We start from the raw sequence: 23,515 nt of genomic DNA on the forward strand, positions 1-23,515 counted from the left end.
ACGCACGGAGAAAATTACATGCAAACAGGGTCGGATATATCGATAGTCCCGGTTATATCGATATTTTTTCGGACTCCCTTGAATATCGATATAACGAGACTTTACTGTATTATACTGCCAAAAATGACAAATATTCATTTATGAATAGTTTCCATTCCTTTGAATCACGTGATTACGGTACGTTTTTGATCAGTACTATTTTTATTAGCCACTTTTTTTTTGTATTTCCGAGCAAGAAATTAGCATTTGATGCACAAGTGATAGCTACACTGTAAGCAAATGTTAATTGCGGCCGCTCCGTGTCATGTCTCTGGCACCATGAATGCTTACGGCTACAAAAAAAAAAAAAAAACAGCATTAGCCGTTGCGCACAGTGCTGAAGTGGAAAGCCGTTGCATTTCAATGCGAGGCACTGTCTCCATTATTTATGACACTTTACACCTCAAAACCGGCACAACCTCCCTTTGCTAGCACGCTCTCCACCTGCGTGGACAGATCCATGTCTCTCTCTCTCTAAGCTAGCTACCTGTCTTGTCACTGTGGTAACGAATATCGTAAACATGGCACGGGGCGTGATCACCGAGACTCTTGGCTAGCTAAACAACGCGTTCAACAATGCCAGCCTCGACTTAAAAGACTTGTGTCAAATTGCTTGTGAAATAAAAGTGTACAAAAAAAACAATTTAAAGGAATTTAAAGGACAGCCGACACATTGGAGTCCTGACGGCTCGAATTGATACGGGAGGACTTCTTTAATCGATTGCAAAGATTTATGCTTTGCTCTTCAGAACTATTTGAATCATATTCATAACTGGATGAGTAACAAGAAAGCATCATCTCTAAAGCCATTGTTTTGATTCTAGAGCAAGGCGAAGACGTCCCTGCGTGACGTCACAAACAAGGGGGCGGGACCATTTCCGAGGTCATTTTGAAGTAGTTTTGGGACACTTTAAGTTATTTTTATTGGTGTTTTGCATTTGACTAAAAATATCAGCCTGCGTGTTTTGGCTATTTTAGATGATACAAAACATTTTTCTGATGTCAGTTAGGAAACAAAAAAATGGTGTCGGTTGTCCTTTAAATTAAAATTGTGCATATTTACATATATCCCAAATTAATTCTATGAGGTACAAGCATGAACTATGATGTATTTGGACCTCCATTTGTAAAAGTACACCAAATTATCACAGAGAAAGCATTCCTCAAAATGGTGAACGAAGAAGGTTAAATTCCTCATCAAGTGTTTAATGCTAATGAAACCGGCCACTCCATTCCATTCAAGCCATTAACGGCCATCATAAAGGTAAATAAAACGACTTGATTACACAGTACAGTTTATTTCTTTAATTATAATACCATAGCACATTTATTATACGTAAAATAAGGTATATATAAATGTGTGTCATTTTAAGGCTTACAAAATTAGAAAGTAGAAAATTATGTTTTATGGGGACCTGGGAACGGATTATTCCCACTTTAATGGTTTCCGATGAGAAATTATTTTTTGGGATACACACTTTTCACCTTACGCACTCCGTCTGGGAACCAATTAAGTTCGTAAGCCAAGGTATCACTGTACTTTGAATGGATGTAAAATCTGGCACAAAAGTGACCCCCCCCCACCCCCCGAATTTTGAATAAATACATGAATCAAATTGGAGTGCTACACACTGTCCAAACACATGCAATTCAAATGTGAAAAAAAAAACACTAATGCAATATGGGTGGAAGGCCAGAAGGGGCAAGGGGAAGATTTATGACCTAGCTCGGATGCGGAAGAATCTCCATTTCCAGAATTAGACGCTGCCTGACCCCCCGGACCCCCCGGACACCCCTCCCCCCCACCCTCACTACCCGTTCCAACAATAGTTTGCCGCGCGCAACGGCATCTGTCAGACATTAAGTCAAACATCCCTCCATTGGTTAAATGATGGCCCTTGGAAATGACAATGGAAGGGGGGGGGGGGGGGGAAAGGGGGCTAATATCCATCAGGACGTCCATCTGCGTGGGCGCGTGTACGCGTGCGAGCGCTCGGACAAAAGCCTGTTTCCACCGCGTTGGCCAAAAAGCTCCGCTGCTGGTCCGACTTAATGAACCTCGCTCATACCACCACCCCCCACCCCCACACCCCCTTCCTCTCCAATCCAGCTCTACCTTGGCCTGCTGTGGCCGTGTGTCACTGCTAATATTGACCCCCCCACCCTTCCATGCGCAAACACACAAAACCTCCCCCCACCCGCAACTGCTGTTGTCCACATCTCACCTCATCCATAGTAGACAGTATTGATTTTCAGCACAGAAAATAAAAAAGGCCATGAATTTTAATGGCTCACTGTCCGTCCGTCTGTCTGTCTTTGTGTGTACCCCCCCCCCCCCCCCCATCCTAACCCCGTCTACTCACCCCCCTTTCACAGTCAACTCTTTAATCTTTGAGCCATCACGTCGTCAGTCCATCCTTCCGACTACCTCAATCGGATTCTGTCCTGCTTATCCGGGCTATCGTTCTGTCCTCTCACCTCACCATCAGTCCACCCCCCTCCTCCCTTTTTTTTTCCACCCCGGATCCCTTTTTGTTTTCTCCTCGGGGAAGGAGATGAATGGGAAGGTGATATGTGCTTCTTGCTTTATGGCGAAATAGCAAAAAAAAAAAAAAAAAAAAGGGAAACAAATATGAAAAGTCTACTGATTAATTCATGGCCCATCATGTATTTCAGGGGTCGGGAAGCTATGGTTAGCGAGGATACTGACCTAAGGTTGATGTTCAATGAGCAATTTTGATTGGATGGTAGCCGTTGATGTTGAAACAGGTAAACGCCCCTTTTTAAATAAGCCCGATGAGTAAAAAAAGTGAAGAGTATCGTACACTTTTTACGTAGAGAGAAAATGATTCTAATTTGCAATGAAACAATACCATCGATGAAACAGTCGAATGTCAGTGGCACTTTGACAAGACCCATGCTAACGTTAGCATCAATATACTTCTGCGAGAGACAGCCGAAAGCAAGCGGGCGAGCTAATGAGCCGTGTGCAGGTTAGTTAGCAGTAGCTTTGCATATGGACCGATGATAGAGATTAGACAGAATAAGAAATTATCATATTTAATAGTTTCATGTTTAGCTGGCCGACCAAACAAAAGGCGCAGATGGCAAGCTAAGTTTATCAGACGCAACAAGTTAAATTGTCATCTTCATCTGGGAGATCTGGCCTTGGACAGAATTTAGGACTTGGGAAACTGCTTGAAGCAATTTACGACTTGAAACTCCTTCACAAGAAGAGCTCATTAGCAAGGTTACAAATTTATCAGTTCATGGAAGAGACCATGTTTTATTGCGTACAGCTGTTCGCGCTTAGAACTCTAATCAAGAAAAATATGTTTTACTAATGTATCACTTAAATTTGCATATTATGGCTCTCTTAGTCAAAAAAATGTTCCTGACCAATGATGTATTTGATAGCCATCCGTCGATGTGGGCTTTATGATTAGCTGGCCACCGGTTCAGGGTGTACCCAAAGATAGGATCCAGCATACTTCCAACCTTCAAGGAGCATAAAAGCTGATATAAAATGGATGAAAGATTTAAACGACATGGCTTTATTTGGAACTGGTGCAGAAGGGTCATTACGAAGATGGTATGACCGCAGTTTGGTGTCCGATCGGTTCAAATCGCACGACAACCCCCCCACACACACACACACATACGCTACCCACGCTTAGCCATTAGCGTCCGATACGATTTCCGGAGGTCTTCCTCCATTTGCAGTGTAACCTTCGGGGCCGTCTCAATCCCCTCTGCCACCATTACGTGGGAGGAGGCTGCAAATATAAGCAGCCGGGTTCAAATGTCACGGAAGGGTAATAATAAATAAATAAGTAAATAAATAAATAAAAATAAAAAACAGATTCAGGTAGAAGGGACTGAGCCACAAAGTGTTTGCGACAAAGTCTGACTGTAGTATGTTTGCTTGTCACGAGCACAATGGAGGCGTTTTTTTCGCTAATAAAAACATGTTATTGTTGTCACTGAATGCTACATCGAGCGCACACAAACACATTGAAGGACAACACTCATATGTGCACGCACACACATAATATGACGATAGATTTAGACTACGTATTCTAATTCCATTCACTAGGTATTAGCGATCTATTTACTAGCTATCAGCTATCTATTCGTTAGATATTAGCTATCTATTCGCTAGCTATCAGCAATCTATTCACTAGCTATCAGCTATCTATTCGTTAGCTATTAGCTATCTATTCACTAGCTATTAGCTATCTATTCACTAGCTATTAGCTATCTCATTTGCTATCTAGCTAGCTACTTAGCTAGCTATATATTAGCTACCTACTTAGCTGGCTATCTATTTGCTATCCATTTGCTATCTATTAGCTATCTGGCTAGCTAGCTGATTCTGTAGCTGGGTATTTATTAGCTATATGGCTATCTTGCCAGTTAGCTAACTGTATCTGGCTATCTATTAGCTAGCTGGCTACCTGGTTGGCTATACATTTGCTATCGATTTGCAATCTACTTGCAATATGTTAGCTAGCTAGCTAGCTTTCTATCTATTTGAGTTACTTCCTGGTTGAGTGAACGCTGGTGGGTGTGGCTGCCGCTGCTCACCCGCAGAAAAACCAATCCTGTGACTGTAAAGTGCCCTCGAGAGTTTTGAAAGGTGCTTAGAAATCCAATGTATTATTATCATTATATATAAATCAATACATATTGTATTGTATTTTGCACACCTGCCCCCATTTCAATCTTATTTAACTCCAATCTACTACCATGACACGTTCATGGCTTTGGATTAGGCTCTTTGCATCAAAATCATCATCAATGTTATGCACATTGCTTCAAAGTCAAGTCCAACCATCTTACGTGTCCGTCTGGTCAGTTCACCACTGCCCCCCCACCCCATTTAAACCCGACCCCACCCCACAATCTCACTTGAACTTGAGACGTGACACCCCAACAGGCCGACCGGGTGTGAAGAAGAATAGCCCCAAATGACGCCTAGCTTGCATATGAATGGTTGGTGGGGGGGGGTCAATGTTGAGGGGAGCGCGAGGGGTCATGGGGTGAAGGTTAACCCCCTTCTCTATAGAGGCTAACGCACGTCGCTATGCTAAACAGACACAGCTCAGTCAGCCCGTTGTTGACACGGACCAGATCACGATAGCCGCAGTTCAGGCTGCGTTACATGCTATCACCAAATTGTGTGTATGTGTTTCTGTGTGTGTGTGTGTGTGTGAATGGGGGGGGGGGGGGGGTTGAGCAAGTGGGCGGGAGGCTACCGAGACCCTTTCAAACCCCCCAGAGAGCACAGAGGGACTGAGTGCTGGGCCTAAATGCAGAATCTTCTGAGCTCGGAGCCCCCGAGGGAACGTCGGCGCGGAGGCCATTTTACTGGAAAAGAATCGTGCTACCAAGCGGACGGGTGGCGGGTTTACCATATTCATACCACGCGGCGGGGGCGTTTCACCTGTCCTATTTCGCCACACCGCTAAAAAAAACCCTCAAGGGAAAAACATTAAAGGCAACTGTGCGTATTCTCTCCCTGGTATGAGTGTCCCTTCCAGCCTTTTTGTCCGAAGAAGACTCTTTCATTCATGCTATCGCTAGGCTAATAAAACAGTAAGAATTTTGTAGACGGGAACGGGTGAATTTGTGAGTAGCCAATTTAAGTGGAGGTTCAATGTTAGGTGGTAACTTGATATACAGTAAAGTCTCGTTATATCGATATCGGATATATCGATAGTCCCGGTTATATCGATACTATTTCTATGCACGCACGGAGAAAATTACATGCAAACAGGGTCGGATATATCGATAGTCCCGGTTATATCGATATTTTTTCGGACTCCCTTGAATATCGATATAACGAGACTTTACTGTATTTGTAGTTGTCCCAATTTAGGAGTCAATTTTTGACTTTGGGTTTAATTAAATTATTTTGGTTGCGTCCTCGGACATCGTGTACGATCACAAGGATGAGCTGCATATTTTTCATGTTCATGTCAGTTATTTCTTTTTTTTTTTCCTCTTCCTTTCATAACTTTGCTGCTGCGTTACTTCCGGGTAAAGTGAACGCTGGCGCGAATTGCTGCCGCTGCTCACCCGCACATTCATGGTAGAATGTGCACGTCTACTACAAGCTAAATGTTGAAAGCAACGGGGAAAGGGATTTTATTTTCACACCATGCTAAAAATGACGTGTCATAAATAATAATAATACATTTCATTTGTAAGCGCCTTTCAAAACTCTCATGGTCACTTTACAGTCACAGGATCGGTTTTTCTGTGGCTGAGCAGCGGCAGCCACACGCGCCAGCGTTCACTCAACCCAGAAGTAACCCGGATTAAATAATAAGACAAATAGATTTAAATATTAATCTACTGATCAGCAATAATATAAAATAAGGTATATTGTGTGTAGTTTTAAGGCTTGTATAGTTGAAAATTATGTTTTATGGGGACCTGGGAACGGATTATTCTCATTTTAATGGTTTCCTATTGCAAATTATTGTTTGGAATACACACTTTTCGCCTAACACACACTTTCTGGGAACCAATTAAATCTGATATTGTTGGGGGTAATGCACACAGAAAGGCAGTCAGGAGACTCAACTCCCTCCCAGCCCTGCCCCCTCTGCCCCTTCCCACTGCCACACTCACCGAACTCTGAGTACGCGCTACACTATCATCCTGAACTCTATTTTTTTTTCCTGCAAGACCTCACTTCAACTTTTTTTCTATTTGTTTGTTTTTACATTACTACACTACCTCACTTTACATACGACACTACCTCGCTTTACATTCAGAAATTACATGTATTATCTGTTGTCAATTGTCTGTCTTTTTAGCCACATTATAAGTGCCTTGCACGCTGGATTCCGAAAGGACATTAATTTAATCTGTGCTGGATGTCATGCATATTAGCATATTTGACAATAAAGCTGACTTTGAATGTATTGCATTTCTTAAATCAATGTACGGAAGAGGACTTTTTTTTAAAAATCCGGTATTAAATCACCACGGTTTGATTTGCTGGAGGTTTTTTTCATATAGTTCAGACATTACAAATTTCTGACAATACTGCCAGTCTGACTTGCTCTCTTATGCGAGTATGTGTGTGTGTGTGTGTGTGTGTGTGTGTGTGTGTGTGTGTGTGTGTGTGTGTGTGTGTGTGTGTGTGTGTGTGTGTGCGTGTGTGTATGTGTGCGTGTGTGTGTGCGTGCGTGTGTTTAAACATCTCCTTTCAATCCACAGTCCTTGATGAAAGATGTGCACTCACAAAAGAAACAGCTGCTGCTAACAGCAACCGCGGGACAGATTGATGTCAAACGTGCCGTACTGAAACGCGCCGCGACGTGTCAACCTACGTTACTCGGCGCGTGTGTGAGAATAAACTTGTCAACCAGCGGAACGGGGGACCTTCCATGACAAACTCGCATCTCAACGTGAAATGTTTAAAAGGCGTGCTTTAAATCTCGGTGAAATCATGGTCTAAGACGCCCTGGGGAGTTGCAAGTGCCTGGGTGTTAAAGTGCATAGTCCCCCCCCACCCATTTAAAAATACAGTGATACCTTGGCTTACAAACTTAATTGGTTCCCAGACAGAGTGTGTAAGGCGAAAGGTGTGTATCCCAAAACTTAATTTCCCATACGAAACCATTAAAATGAGAATAATCCGTTCCGAGGTCTGCATAAAACATAATTTTCTAATTTTCTAAGCCTTAAACTTACACAAAATATACCTTATTTTATGTATAATAAATGTGATATGATATTATAATTAAATAAATAAACTGTACTGTATAATAAAGTCGTTTTATTTACCTTTGTGATGGTCGTTGATGGATTGATGGAATGGAGTGGCCGGTTTCATTAGCATTAAACACTTGATGATGAACGTAGCCTTCTTCTTTCACCATCTTGAGGAATGATCCCTTGTAGGTGCTTTCTCTGTGATAATTTTATCTAGTTCCTCATCAATTGTGTTCTGTTTAGCTGTGTTGATAGCTTTTCGCATCAAGTGTACATATGGCTTGTGCGGGTTGTTTGTGGAGCCTGATTGATGGGATATTTTAACCTTGCAGTCTACACTTTGCCTTTGAACTATAAAAGTTGAAACTCTGTCACTGTCGTCTGCCTCTCTCTTTAATGTTTAAACCCCACCCCCTTCAATGCTGTGTTCTTGACCAATCATGTGGCTTTAACGGAAGACTGACGGCGGCGAACAGTAGCCAAAATGGAACTGTATAGTGCCACTTAGCAGTTTTTTTGACAACGATACTAGTGCAGCGTGTTCTACCGGAAACAAATTCCTTGTGTGTCCTACATACTTGGCAATAAAGATGATTCTGATTCTGATTCTGATTCTGAATAGAGGACAAAAACAGTCGGCTGCCATTTTGTTGTGAGAAGAACAGGCTCGTTCGCGAACGACACATCACTCATTGAGGCAGCTCTGTGTACGAAAAAAGTTTGTATGCCAAGGTAAAAATTTCATAAATGTAATGTTCGTAAACCGAAAAGTTCGTAAGCCAAGGGGATCGTAAACCGAGGTATCACTGTATCCATAAACCAAAGTTCCTTGTTAATCAGTGTAGAATGACAGTCCCTTTAGTAGCCCGTGTTAGCGAGCTAACAGATTGGCGAGCAATATGAAGGAAGTTCAAGCGACGAGTCAAAGTCACAAGGAGAGATTGAGACATGCCAGGAGGGGGGGTTGGTGGGGAGTGTCGAGGTCTGCTACAACAGATTCATTTCATTTGTGGTCCAGAAGCAGCGGATAATAAAAAGGGATAAAAAAATGGAGGAAGGTGGAGAAGGAGGGAGGGAGGGAGGGAGGTGATAAGGAGGAGAGCTGGAAGCCAGTTTCCCCCTTATTTATCTGATCGGGATAATGCGTGTGTGTGAGGGGTTAAGTTATGATTTTTAAATCAAGGACAAAAAAAATATATCACTCAAAGGCCGCTTTGCCCTTTTTTCACTCTTTCTGAGATTCACTTTTGTCAAAGGTTACCTTGAAAAAAAAACAAGCATGACTATTAACATGATTGATTTCAGTTGCTGTTTTTTATTGGATTGCTTTATATTATGTGGCTAACAGCTGAACCACTAAAAGCGGGGATATTTTTATAATTACAACAGCATAAAACACGTATTAGACCATTACTAAGGTGCATATATTATATCATTTGCAAAAAAATGACAACTATTACTGCATTTTACTGAAAAATGATGACCACCCGGAACCAATTGATATCATTTCCATTCATTTTAATGGGGAACGCTGATTTGCCATCTCATATTTTAAACTCTGAATGCAATTTTTTGCCAAGAATAGATAAAAAGCACTTAACAGCTGCAAAGCAAAAACAAAATCAACCCAATATGAACACTGAACGTCACAACAATAAGTCGCTACACGTTATCGCGCAATTTTGAACAACTCGTGTTTCACGAGATGTATTGCTCAGTTGAGCAGATTGAACCTCAGCACTTAAATTTATTGAACCCCCCCACATGCCCTTACGGCGACCAAACTCTCTCCTCCATCTTCCATTGTTGTCACTTGTTTCTTTTCATACATAAATACGGACCCCGCCTCCCCATAACACATTTATAGAAAGTAAGTCGCCCCCCCCCCACCCTTGTGTGATATTACATTTTTCACCCCTAAAAAGAGCCCTCCATCGCTAGCACAGAGTGAAGGGGTCAACCCAAGGAAGGACAAGGTGTCCCAGTCCCCCGATTCCCTCTCTGACAATCATTAGCATAAATCCTGTCTGCTAAATTAAATTGGGGGGTCAGGGGGGGGTGTTGAATAGCCCTCAATAGCCCCCCCAAAACTGCACTGACCAGCAGCCGAGGGGGACACAAAGGAACCAATTGGACTAACCGCCACATGTGTCATCTGACTTTATTAGCTAAACGTATAGTTGCTATGGGAAGGAAGGCCATTGTTAGCTTGCGGGCACGCACACAAAGTAATATATGGATGGATAAATGTCGCAAAAATAAATAAATAAATAAATAAATAAATAAATAAATAAATAAATACAAAAATAACTAATTTAAAAATTCTCCTGATATAAAATCATTTCGCTAACGTCCAGTTCTGCAATTACACATTGCGCGATAAAAATCACTTTATCTAGATGATGCTGGCTAGCTTAACGCGAACACCGAATGAAAACTGTCAGATATAAAACGTGTTGATAGTCATGCTGTTGGTCGCATTTGGTAATGATTTTTGTTAACATTTTTATGTTTATTTTTTATGTGTTTTTTTTAGAGAAGAAAAGCAATTTTTTTTTTTTGTAACGGCAAGATGATTTTGCTAGCTTACCGCAAACAACAACGGTGTAAATGCTGCTGATACATTTGTTTATAACTTCTATAACCATAGTTGACCAGCAGATGGCTCTGCTTTATTTTTCTTGACATCACGTTGGGTTGTTGTTACAGCGAGACCTCAACTTACAAACACCTTATCTTACAAACCTTTCGTCTTACAAACTTCAAATTTCTGAAAATTAAACCTTATAATAAGCACTATTTTCATAATACACACCCACCACGGCTGGCGGAAGCACACGACCGAACAGCACCAGAGGTTAAGTTACCAACATTCCTTATGGAAGGTGACTCTCCTTCCATAAGCCACCAACGACCATCAAAAAGGTAAATAAAACTTTATTTTACAGCACAGTTCATTTCTTTAATTACAGTCCTCATGTAATGTGCCTCTCTTTCCAAACAGCAATTCCCTTTGACCTCCAACGCCATTCCAGCAAGCCATCAATGACCATCACAAATGTAAATAAAGTGACTTTATGAGACAATGCAGTGTATTTCTTACTACAATACAATAGCACATTTATTATACATAGAATACGGTATGTTGTGTGTAGTTTTCAGGCTTATTTAGTTGAAAAGTATATTTTATGGAAACCCGGGAACGGATTATTCCCATTTTAATGGTTTCCTATGGGAATTTTTTTTTGAGATACACACTTTTCGCCTTACACACTCTGTCTGGGAACCAATTAAGTTCGTAAGTTGAGGTCTCACTGTACTTCCGGTACAGGTTTAACTTTCCGCACTTCGTTACTTAAGTTTCATTTTCACTGAGAAGACGGCCAGAATGGACATGCTTTATCGCTGTACTGTTTAGCAAGGAAAAGATAATAAGGACGAAGATCAAAAACTTCCATTTTGGACGGAAAGCGGGCAAAGTGGTTTGTGCGATTTTATTGCATGTTTTAGTCCATATGTTAATGTGTAAATAATAGCTATATTTTTATACTGTAGTATAGGAAAGCAGCATCTTCACACATAAATATATATTTTCTTATTCCTTTCAAACATCAGAGGGGAATTTGAGCATCTGCCTACAGCAGCGTCAACTCACGTGCATGCTAGCGGGGAACCGAACGGCGGCTTCATTAAGACGGACGGAGCCCCCGCGAGGAGATCCGACGGACGAGGGAAGAACAAAAAAAATGAGCGCACCTCAAGACGGACACAGGTAAAAAAAGTCAATCATCGAATGGATTTGTCTTTTGTGGCGCCACAATGTGTGCACTGTGAATGCCAGTGAGGTGTCAAGGATAAGGACGGGTCACAGAAGAAGACTTCCAGATGATTTAGAGGAAGTGATCTGGGATTAGCGGCGTAAAACGCTTATCATTTAACCGGCTCCAACTGCAGAATTTCAGGGTGGGGGGAAAAAAGGGGGCGCATAGGTGCAGAAAGCAATTTATGTGCGCACCTCTGAGATTTTAGTCATTAAGGTCACGGCTAATCCAAATATGAACTAGAAAGTGCACTTGTACCTTCCATCATGATTACCTTCGAAAAATAAATGCCGACGAAATTCACTAGAATTCCAGGACAGGGGGTGTCAAATTCACAACCTAAGGGGCAATTCGCTACCTGCGGGACGGTTTGGTGTGGCCCGTTGCCGCACTTGCTCAAGGACGGGGCTAAATTCCCTCAGAACGTGCCTTGCCATTAGAATCGGACTAACCCATAGTGCTGAGGCCAGGGGGGGTTATTATCCAGTGGAAATAAATAAGTGCAAGGTTACACACAAGTAGCAAAACAGGAGGCAACAAATGGCGGCAAACGCACTTTAGCACGTAATTGTCAATCACACACACACACACACACAAGGGCGGTCAAATATAGCCTGAGTGCAGCCAATTTAGCCACTGATGCTTTTTGCGCCCATCAGGACAAAGATGACCACTGTGTGTGTGTATATTTGTATGTATATGTGTGTGTGTGTGACTGTCTGTCTGTCTTTACCTTGACTCTGTTGGTTGCTTGTTTCTGTGTCTAATGGCCAACCAATGTTTCCACGGTAACGAGAGAGGTAAGGTGAAGACAAGTAACGACGGAGGTGAAGCTGAGTTCAAACGTGAGCAGCAGGTAGCGGCCATATTGTGAGATGATGCGCAAACACAATTTGCTCCTTTAAATTTCACGCTACTGTATATATATATATATATATATATATATATATATATATATATATATATATATATAGTTGTATCTGTGTGTGTATATGTATATGTGTGTGTATATACAGTACATATGTGTGTATATACATGTGTACATATATATGTGTGTATTTGTGTATGTGTGTATTTCTTGGAAAAAAAAGAGATTTTCCTTATTTATTTTCAGATACGTGTATATATGTACAGTATATGTATATATTTATATTTCTGAAAAATATATGACTATATACTTTCAAGAATAAAGTCAGACTGTGAGGAATATATATATATATATATATATATATATATATATATATATATATATATATATATATATATATATATATATATATATATATATATATATATATATATATATATCACAGTTTGGCTATCCACTATATATATATATATATATATGAGTGCAGCCAATTTAGCCACTGATGCTTTACACACACATATATACACTTATATATACACACATATATATAATGTATATACACACATACACACATTCTTGCTTGATGTACAGCTTCAGATGTTCCAACAGTCATCACCATTTACCATTACCGTTTCCTTGTCATTAAAAGTTTTCTTACCAAAATTTACAGTGTGAAATGTGACGACAAATCCGATATTAGGAATGACAACGCCATAAAGTGAAACAAAATGAGGGAAGACACATGCGTGTGTGTGTGTGTGTGTGTGTGTTTAATGTGCGCTTGCTTGCATTCCAGGGCATCGTATGTGTATGTGTGTGTTTAACCCAGCATGGACGTGAGGCAGCTTAACGCAATAAAGCATGTTGTATTGACATCTGTGTTGTGTCTATTGATTCCCCATTATGGAGCTAACAAACCCGCCCGGACGCTTTGTCATTGGCAATCATGTTAGTGCCACGGCTCGCAAACGACGGAACCCCCCCTTTTTTAAATCTGATCCATACACACACACACAAACACAGACACACATTCCTTGACATCCACAGCACACTACATACACCACACACAAGCAGACGAGCGGCAGGAGGCAAGTCAATGGTGCTGATCAATAGCCGCGGAAGGTTAAAACCAATCACACAATAGGGCCGCTGTGAACTGCTTCCAGATAAACCACACACGTGACCTTAACGTGCAATTATTGAATCGTCAACCCGCTTGCATTTCCACACATACGCACGGCGGGAGCGCATACACACACAAAGCGCCACTTAAGCGCAAAAGGCAGTTTGGGTGAATTTACGGGGGGTTGAGCAAACCATTCGGTCGATACTTTTGACGTGAATTGTAAAGGTACAACCTTGACTTTGAAAGTTTCATCAGGTTCTGTGACTACATTTAGCAAATAAGTTATCCCGAAAGAAATTATTTGAGAACAATCCCCAAATAGAGCGCTAAAGAAAACTAGCACTGCCTATCTAACAACACATACTGACATATACTGAAGCGAATATAAAGAAAAAAAATGTATAATTAATTAGCTAGCTAGCTTACACACAAACTAACTGACTAACCAACCAAACAATTGAACAACTACCTAACTATCTGACTGGATAATCGACTAACCAAAGAGCTGATAAACTAGCTAACTGACAGACTAACCACTCAAGTCACTAACTAATCAGATAACTAAGTCATGAAATGCTTAACCATCTGACTAAGAACTATTTGACAAATTACAGTCAATGGTTTACAAGTTAGCTAGATAATCAACTAACCAACTAGCTGTTTAGCTAGCAAACCAGAGAGATAGCTAGCGAGGTAGCGAGCGAGATAGAGATAGCAAGTGAGCAAGATAGTGAGATAGAGAGATAGCGAGATAGCGAGCAAGCTAGCGAAATAGCGAGCGAGATAGCAAGATAGAGAGCGAGATCGCGAGCGAGATAGTGAGTTAGCGAGATAGCTAGCGAGATAGCGCGCTCGATAGCCCCACTTCTTAATCCCGATAAATTCTGTAACACATTTTGACGGTGGTGTTTCACCAACAGTATAAAACGCTCAGAAAATAATGTGGGAATTGTCGTTTAAGAATATTTCTTGGTGAATTAACGAGAAAAAGTAGCCATGACTGCTGCATTCACACATCCACATAAGCCAAGAGCCAATTAGTCGCCGCTTTTGCTGTCGGACATTTGGTCCAGACACCAGCAACCCCCTTCCTGGGCACGGCGAGGTAAAAAAAAAAGAAATAATCCAGGGTGTGAGGTTGTTATCCGACAGCAGAGAGCATTGTGTGCTAATGCGCGCGTGTTCTGAACTTCTTACAAAAACGTTCAGTTAAAGCCGACACCCGTCGTCTTGCCTCGCCGTACGGCGCGGTCAGTGTGTCTCGTCACTTCCTGTCAGCCTCAAACATCAGATAACGGCGGATGCCAAATGAAAAGAATGTTCGGATAACAAGGCCGGTGATGTCGCGGGTGGTTTTGGCGCTAGCATTTTAAGTGTTTTGGGAGGACAGTGATACCTTGGCTTACGAACTTAATTGGTTCCCAGAAAGAGTGTGTAAGGCGAAAAATGTGTATCCCAAATATTAATTTCCCATAGGAAACCATTAAAATGAGAATAATCCGTTCCCCGGTCTCCATAAAACACATTTTTCTAAGCCTTAAAACTACACAAAAATATTTTATTTTATTTTATGTATAAAAAATGTGCTATGGTATTATAATTAAAGAAATAAACTGTACTGTCCAATATAAAATATATATAAAAAATAAACAAAAAACCCCGGCGGTGTCTGGTCTCCCCAACTGACGGGGAATTGGATTTCCTTGCCTCGGGCCGGGCCCCCATAAGCCACTTTAGCTAAGTCTGTTAGCCGCCAGTCTACCTGGCTGTGATCTTGCACCCCTGACCGTCGCTGTGCATCTGTATGATTGCTTGTGAACTCTCACTCTTTTGCTCTCTTAACCCCCCCCCCCCTCCCCCCCTCCCCATTGTTGATACGCGACGGCCAAAGACCAAACTGGTCCGCATTCGGCAGACGCTCGCATGAACTCGGCTTACTGGGTTTTTCTAGACTCGGCCTGGGCTCAATCGCGTCGCTTTATCAGCACCTTTTCCGATATAGTCGAATTTACCATGAATTCCCACTCCTTTCTCCGCACTGACATTTTTGTAGAGTTGCTTCTTGCTGCACAGCGCTACCCTTACAAGTTTAATTCGATAAAATCGATCAATAGTTTATTTATAAAGCAGCTTTTATACTGACCAAAAAAAAAACATGAAATGTTTCACAGAACAGAGAACAAGAAAAGGGTAAGAGAAGAAATACTTTGTGTTTATTTTGTATTTATTTCATTGTACAGTGATACCTCGGTTTACAAACCCCTTGGCTTATGAACTTTTCGGTTTATAAACAAAACCTTGGCATATGAACTTTTTTCGGGATACACACTGAGCTGCCTCAATGAGTGATGTGTCGTTCGCGAACGAACCCGTTCTAACAACAAAATGGCAGCCGACTGCTTTTGTCCTCTATTCCCCGCACTCAGTCTTCGGTTAATGCCACGCAGCAGTGAGGGGAGGTGGTTTTGTGAGGGAGTTTCAACTTTGATAGTTCAAAGGCAGACTGTAGACTGCAAGGTTAAAATATCCCATCAATCAGGCTCCACAAATAACCCGCACAAGCCATCTGTACACTTGATGCAAAAAGCTATCAACCCAGCTAAACAGAACACAATTGATGAGGAACTAGATAAAATTATCGCAGAGAAAGCACCTACAAGGGATCATTACTCAAGATGGTGAAAGAAGAAGGTTACGTTCCTCATCAAGTGTTTAACGCTGATGAAACCGGTCACTCCATTCCATCAAGCCATCAACGACCATCACAAAGGTCAATAAAACAACTTTATTATACATTACAGTTAATTTCTTTAATTATAATACCATATCACATTTATTAGACATAAAATAAGGTATATTTTGTGTAGTTTTAAGGCTTAGAAAATTAGACATTTATGTTTTATGGGGACCTGGGAACGGATTATTCTCATTTTAATGGTTTCCTATGGGAAATTATTTTTTGGGATACACACCTTTCGCCTTACACACTCTGTCTGGGAACCAACTAACTTCGTAAGCCAAGGTATCACTGTATTGTATTTCGCAAAAAGTCTGTGCATCAGAGATTTCTTTTCAGGCTATTTTCTCGAAACAAGTGCAGTAATAACCACATTACAAAATCAGTGTTGAGCAGTACGAATCAAAAAGTAAATGGCGAAATATTTGTCATTTTTCAACGTCATTCGCTAGCCGCAGGTGTACCTACTAAAGTGCATTAAGTCATCCGCTTTTCCCTGTTAGCGTCCACCCTTCATTCATTATTCATCTTTTCTTTGACACTTTTCTTGAACCATCAAAAGACAAAGTGACACAACCACCCCCCCCCCCCCCTCCAACCGAAGAGTGATTATGCCTCGCCTGTCAAATGTCCACTACACCCGCCGCCATTTTTTTTTCTCTCCCTGCCGTTGAAACCTACTTAAGGTGATAGGCTGAATTACCACGCCAACCAACCCCCACCCCACCCACGCCTCCCGCCTTAAATCAACCAGCAACCGGACCTCGCTCCCCCCCCCCCCCCCCCCCCAATGCCAAAACCCCCATTCCACCCCCACAGCGGCCATTAGATATTTCCGCCTGGATGAACTGAGCCCGTGTAGGTGGGGATGGGGACAGTGCTGGTGGATGGAGGACACTTTCACCTCCAGTCCTACTTGAAAACGCACACATACATTGAACAAGAGAGTACTTTTAAAGGGAAATATACCTGTAAATATAAATATAGCTACATATTTTTTTTAAACAATGGTGATTGAAAATTGGTGACTGGAGTCAGTCCGATTAAAAATGTGTGTGTGTTGATTTATTTGAATTGTTTTTATGCTTTATTTCCTGTATATGATAGTTGTCCATGTTAAATGCTCATTTACAGCTGTTGTTAAAGCACTATATTAATACATTTGTATTGTATTGTATTGTATTGTTTACAATTGAAAATAAAGTTGGGGGGGTAAAACATGCCATTTTACTGAGGTTATTAAAATCACTACATTTTCCATCCCGACTGGGTGAATAAAAGTTGATTTAAAAAAAAAATAAATCCCAAATAAATAAATAAATAATTATTAAAAAAAAAGACCCTGGAATTTGAGGGAAACTGAGCCAAAACAATATAAATGAATTAATATTGATTAGAATTGACACTGAATAAAATCTAGTGTACACACACACAAACTGTCAAAACATTTCACAACTCATTTGCATACAGAGAGAGAAAGAAGGAGAGCACACACACACACACACACACACACACACACACACACACACACACAAAACTGAGATTTCCCAGACCCAGATCAATATGCACTAATCAATAGATGACCATGAACCTGGCCCGCAGGAGACCCAAAATAAGGAATACATGTTACCTCATGGACAAATACGCTGATGAATGCAAATTCATCATTTTAACACATATTAATAATAAGATGAACTGAGTTTTTTTTTTTGGGGGGGGGGAATAATAAATAAAATACTGTAATACTTTGATAAATAAATAAATGATCAATCACTCCCTCCCTTCCGTGATTCACCTACTTGTGAATTCAACAGAGAGGGGAAAACTTTTGATTTATAATTCAGGTTGATTTCAATATTTATATTTATTATTTTTATGTATTAGATATTTTTCAATAAAAAAATGGAAAGTTGTTCTGTAAATATGTGTTGATGCAATACAGCGACATATATCAACATACCTTTATTGATACTTGCACTATGTACAGTTTTTTTATGAAACGGTTTTGCCGATTTACAGTATACAGTTGACAATTTTACTACACTTATAATATCTTATTTTTCTATCCTTTCACACACTTTTAATATTAGTTGAAGACTAGCATAAATTTACTTTTGTTAATATTCTTATTTGACTGGGACACTTGTTAATCTAAATGGGGGTAAAAAAAAAAAAAGGCCAGGGAGTAAATTATTGGCATACTTTGCATTGGTCAAAGTTATTTCATTAAAAATAAAAATAAAACTAAAAATAAAAATACAAATACAAATACAAATAAAAATAAAAATAAAAATAAAAATAAAAATACAAATAAAAATAACAATAAAATTAAACACATGACTATAAAAATACACATAAAAATAACAATAAAATTAAACACATGACTATATAAAAATAAAAATAAAAATAAAATTAAACACATAACTATAAAAATAAAAATAACCAATAAAAATAACAAATAAAAATAACAAATAACAAAAAAAAAAAAAAAATAATAATAATAATAATAAATTACATTTTAAGCGCCTTTCAAAGCTCTCAAGGACACTTTACAGTTACAGACTATACAATAATAAAATAATATACAATCACAAATGCAATAAATACAATACAATTATACATAGAAACAAGAGAGAGAGAGAGCTCCACAGAAAATGCCATTTTAAATACAGTAAAGTCTCGTTATTTCGATATCGGATATATCGATAGTCCCGGTTATATCGATACTATTTCTATGCACGCACGGAGAAAATTACATGCAAACAGGGTCGGATATATCGATAGTCCCGGTTATATCGATATTTTTTCGGACTCCCTTGAATATCGATATAACGAGACTTTACTGTAGGTGGCTTTTGATCAGTCGTGACTATTCTCCATTTGAATTAAAAAAATAAAGAAATAAATAGATAAATAAATGGCGGTTGGGGTCTTACCGGAGCTGGAGCGCGGCGCCAGCGACGACTTGAGTCTCCAGTTGCTGAAGTCGGATGCAGTTCTCTGAAAGACGAAGGGCACCGGCAGGGGGACAAACATGGTACTCCGTCGACCTGAGACCCCTTTTCTTTGCTCCTTATTGTGCTCTCCGCTCAGCCTTCGATCTTCTGCTTGGATAGAAAAAAAGGTTGTTTTGCTTTATGGAGGTTGTTGATCAAGTGATCTTGTCTCAATTCTTTTTTTCTCTTTGGTAGTGACAGTAAAAGCTGGTGGGTCGTTGCAGGTAAAGCGCTAAGATCCCGTTCGTGCGTTGTAAGAGATCATCGCGGGTTCCTCGATGTGCGCCGTTCACATTCCGCGTGAACCACCCGACTGGAGGCAAAAGTGTCCTCTTTTTCCGTTTAAATGAAAAAGCAAAATGCGAATAATAATAATAATAATAATAATAATAATAAGAGGTGATCAATTGATGAGTAAATCCATTTGGATGAGCCGACGCGAAACCCACCCCCCTCCCACCCAAATTACGACGGCGCTCGTGTTCCGTCGCCGCGCAGCCTCAACGCGCTCTGCTGCTCGTTGAGGCGCCTCGGCGAAGGATACAAGACACTAGAGACACCCACCCCCGATTTTACACACAGCCCCGACCCCCACTCTGTTTTCCTCTCTCTCTCTCCCCTGCTGGCTCTCTACTCCCCCCCCCCCCCCCCACTCACACAATTTATTTTCAATGTTCAAAAGGATTAACATATAAAAAGTATATCGGTTTTATTTAAACAGAATTTCTGACCTGAATCTGAAATTTGCAACTTTAATAATCCAAATGGATGTCACAATATGTGAAATCTGCCCCCCCCCCCCAAAAAAAAAAAAATCTGACACTCAACTATGTATGCCGCCCCCCCTGCCCCGTCTCAGCACGATGGGGGACAGAGCTTTCAGCTGCTCTGCCCCCAAACTCTAGAACTCTCGATTCTCTTCCCAACGTCTCAAAATCCACCTATTTAAAATGGCATTTTTCTGTGTAGCTCTTTCTCTTGTTTCTATTTATATCTGTATTTTATTTATTGTATTTTATTTGTGATTGTATTTTTTTTATTATAGTACCTAGACTTGTCTATTGTGGGTTAAGTTATTTATATTATATGTTTGTCTGTGACTGTAAAGTGTTCTTGAGAGCTTTGATAGGCGCTTAAAATGAAATGTATTATTATTATTAGTAGTAGTAGTAGTAGTAGTAGTGTTATTGTTATTATTACTGGATTGGATTTGCCTTTATTAGTCTCGAAGTGGAGAAATGTACATTTCATTACATCTAGTTCCTCATCAATTGTGTTCTGTTTAGCTGGGTTGATAGCTTTTTGCATCAAGTGTACAGATGGCTTGTTCGGGTTGTTTGTGGAGCCTGATTGATGGGATATTTTAACCTTGCAGTCTACACCCTGCCTTTGAACTATCAAAGTTGAAACTCTCTCACTGTCGTCTGCCTGTATCTTTAATGTTTAAACGACCTCCCCTCACTGATGAGTTTTTGACCAATCACGTGGCTTTAACCGAAGACTGGGGGCGGGGAATAGAAGACAAAAACAGTCAGCTGCCATTTTGTTGTTAGAAGAACGGGCTCGTTCGCGAACCACACATCACTTATTGATGCAGCTCCGTGTACAAAAAAAGTTCGTATGCCAAGGTAAAATGTTCATAAATTTAACGTTCGTAAACCGAAAAGTTCGTAAGCTAAGGGGTTCGTAAACCGAGGTATCACTGTATTTGATTTTGTCTGTTTTTTTTATCTTATTGGTCTTGATTACTGGCTTCTTTCTTTAAGCTATTGTTGATGATTCCCACTTTTGCTGAGTCATTGTTTGAACTCCTTCTGATCACCGATTTCCACTAGTACTTAATCGGTGCGCTTTTTTTGTACATAAATATTCTTATTATCGCACTTTATTTGAGTCCGCATTCCTGGAATCCGCCCAAAAATGTCAATTTGGCCTAGTACCTGAATAAAAACGGCAGGCAATAGTGAGTAACCCGCTTATAGCATCACTCTGTTCCATTATATTACTCCGTTTTTATTATATATGATAAAACTGGACTTAAATCAAGGCATCAAGTACTATTTGAAAGGCGGGTAGAGACGTCGACTATGCAGTGCGAGTAAACGCTACAGATCATCATCGGCGCCAATAAACATTCTTTCAAATACACTCATCAATACGGTAAATATGACAGTCAATAATCAAGCGCGCCACTCTCCTACACGCGCACTCCTGAAGGGACCAGGTGTTAATAAGTTATTGATCCGGTACAATCCCTGCGGGACCTCTGTCGGCGCTTTACACTGCAACGGATATGGGGGGGGAGGGGCGCTCAGCTGACTTGGACGCTATCGTAACTGAAACGGACACTCGGCGGCGTGACGATGAGCGGTTGTGGGTGGGCAAACGTCGGTACATGATGGGGGAGGGGGGAGAAGTAAACCAGGCCAGGTCATTCGTCAATAAAGGATTGATTTCCTGTTATATGTGTCTTTATGTGCATAAAATTATCAATACATTTGAATGCATTCATTTTAATTTCAGGAACAATAATAAATGAGTTGTTCCATTCAGCAAATTATCATAATAATAATACATTTCATTTATAAGCGCCTTTCAAAACTCTCAAAGGTCACTTTACAGTCATAGGATAAGTTTTTCTGTGGGTGAGCAGGGGCAGCCACACGTGTCAGCATTCACTCAAACAGGAATTAACTCAAATAGATAGTAAGCTAGCTAGCTAGCTAATAGATACCCAACAGCTAGCTGGCTAGATAGCAAATAGGTAGCTAATTAGGTAGCTAGCCAGGTAGGTAGGGAGCAAGACAGATAGCTGGTTAACTAAATAAATTAAAAAGAAGAAGACGGGAAAATAGAAATAAGAACAAAGAGAAAAGGAAAAAAAAGCTGAATAGGATGAAAGTTTTTATGTAATAAGCAAGACAAAACAAAAAATTGGAATAAACACATTTCAATAAACCAATTTTTACACAAAATGAACTATCCTTTTTTTTTTTTTACTTCAAGATGTCACCACGAGAGTGGCTGCCTTACCAGCAGCTCCTGTATTTTGTTTTTCTACTTCTTTCTTTCCTTTCCTCTTCCTGTCATAACTTTGCTGCTGTGAAATGTACATTTCTCCACTGTGAGACGAATAAAAGTACGTCCAATCCAATCCTCATGTAACAGATAATAATAATAATAATAATAATAATAATAATAATAATGTACAATAATAATGTACAATAAAAATAAAAATAAAAATAAAAAAATAAACACATAAAAAATAATAAATTAAAAAAATAATATAATAAATATATTTTTTTTTAAAAATACAATAAATAATACATTTTTTAATGTAAGTGCCTGTCAAAGCTCTGAAGGACACATAAATTGCAATTTTCTTGATGATGCAAAAGCTTGGGGGGGGGGGGGGGGGCAGATTAACATGCATCGTCTACCTGTGTGATCAAAATTGATGAAAATGAACAACATGACACTCGTTCGGGCTACTTTTGTTGCTGGTGTAGGTGTACCTAATATTATGTCCTTGAGTTTGGCATTACAAAGGAGCCCCAACAAGCTAATACCCCCCCCCCACCCCCCACCCCATTGACAGATGACGTCCGCGTGTCCAATGAGCGAGCAAGAGAACGGACGCAACGACCGCTCGGCCCTCCGGAGCCCCCCTCTGCAGATAAAAGGCTTTGAGCGCGCAGGAGCCCCCCACATCCAAACTCCTTCCAGACAAAAGCAATTATTTCTTGAAAAATATAGTGTGTGTTGTGCGTCCATCGCAGATGGGGAGGGTGTGTGCGTGTGTGTGTGTGTGTGTGTGTGTGTGTGCACGGTCATGTGTTTGTGTGTAAAGAAGAGGTGAGCAATAGAGCAATATTTTTTTCTTTTTTGTCCTCCTTGAATGGACGTTTATTTTTTATTATTATTATTGATGCTGATATATGTAATATATATATGCCACAACGCACATTTGATCACACGCAGACATACACGCTCATACAATTTTGTCACAAGCCAGAGCATGAGCATGCCTAGATATATTTTCAATAAATAAATACATAACTAAATAAATAAATACATAAAAACATAAATAAATAAATAGGGACCTGACTGAGTAGATAAATAAATACATAAATAAATGAATATATAAATACAAAAACACACAAATAAACAAACAGATGGATGGATGAATAAATAGAT

General features: G+C 40.1%; 1 protein-coding gene across 2 annotated transcripts in view; it reads right to left on the reverse strand.

Moving 5' to 3' along the window:
• The window catches only part of LOC148883124 (POU domain, class 2, transcription factor 2-like), a 40,592-nt gene extending 20,954 nt beyond the window's left edge, over nt 1–19,638 (reverse strand). For both annotated transcript variants that reach the window (XM_089023295.1, XM_089023294.1), the window contains exon 1: nt 19,259–19,638. In XM_089023295.1, coding sequence (XP_088879421.1) covers nt 19,259–19,358 — 100 coding nt within the window. In that variant the 5' untranslated portion in view covers nt 19,359–19,638. The remainder of the gene's footprint in view (nt 1–19,258) is intronic.
• Nucleotides 19,639–23,515: the final 3,877 nt, after the last annotated feature.

The sequence above is a fragment of the Hippocampus bargibanti genome, linkage group LG20, assembly GCF_051943395.1.
Source record: "Hippocampus bargibanti isolate YZ-2025 linkage group LG20, ASM5194339v1, whole genome shotgun sequence".
Classification (NCBI taxonomy): Eukaryota; Metazoa; Chordata; class Actinopteri; order Syngnathiformes; family Syngnathidae; genus Hippocampus; species Hippocampus bargibanti.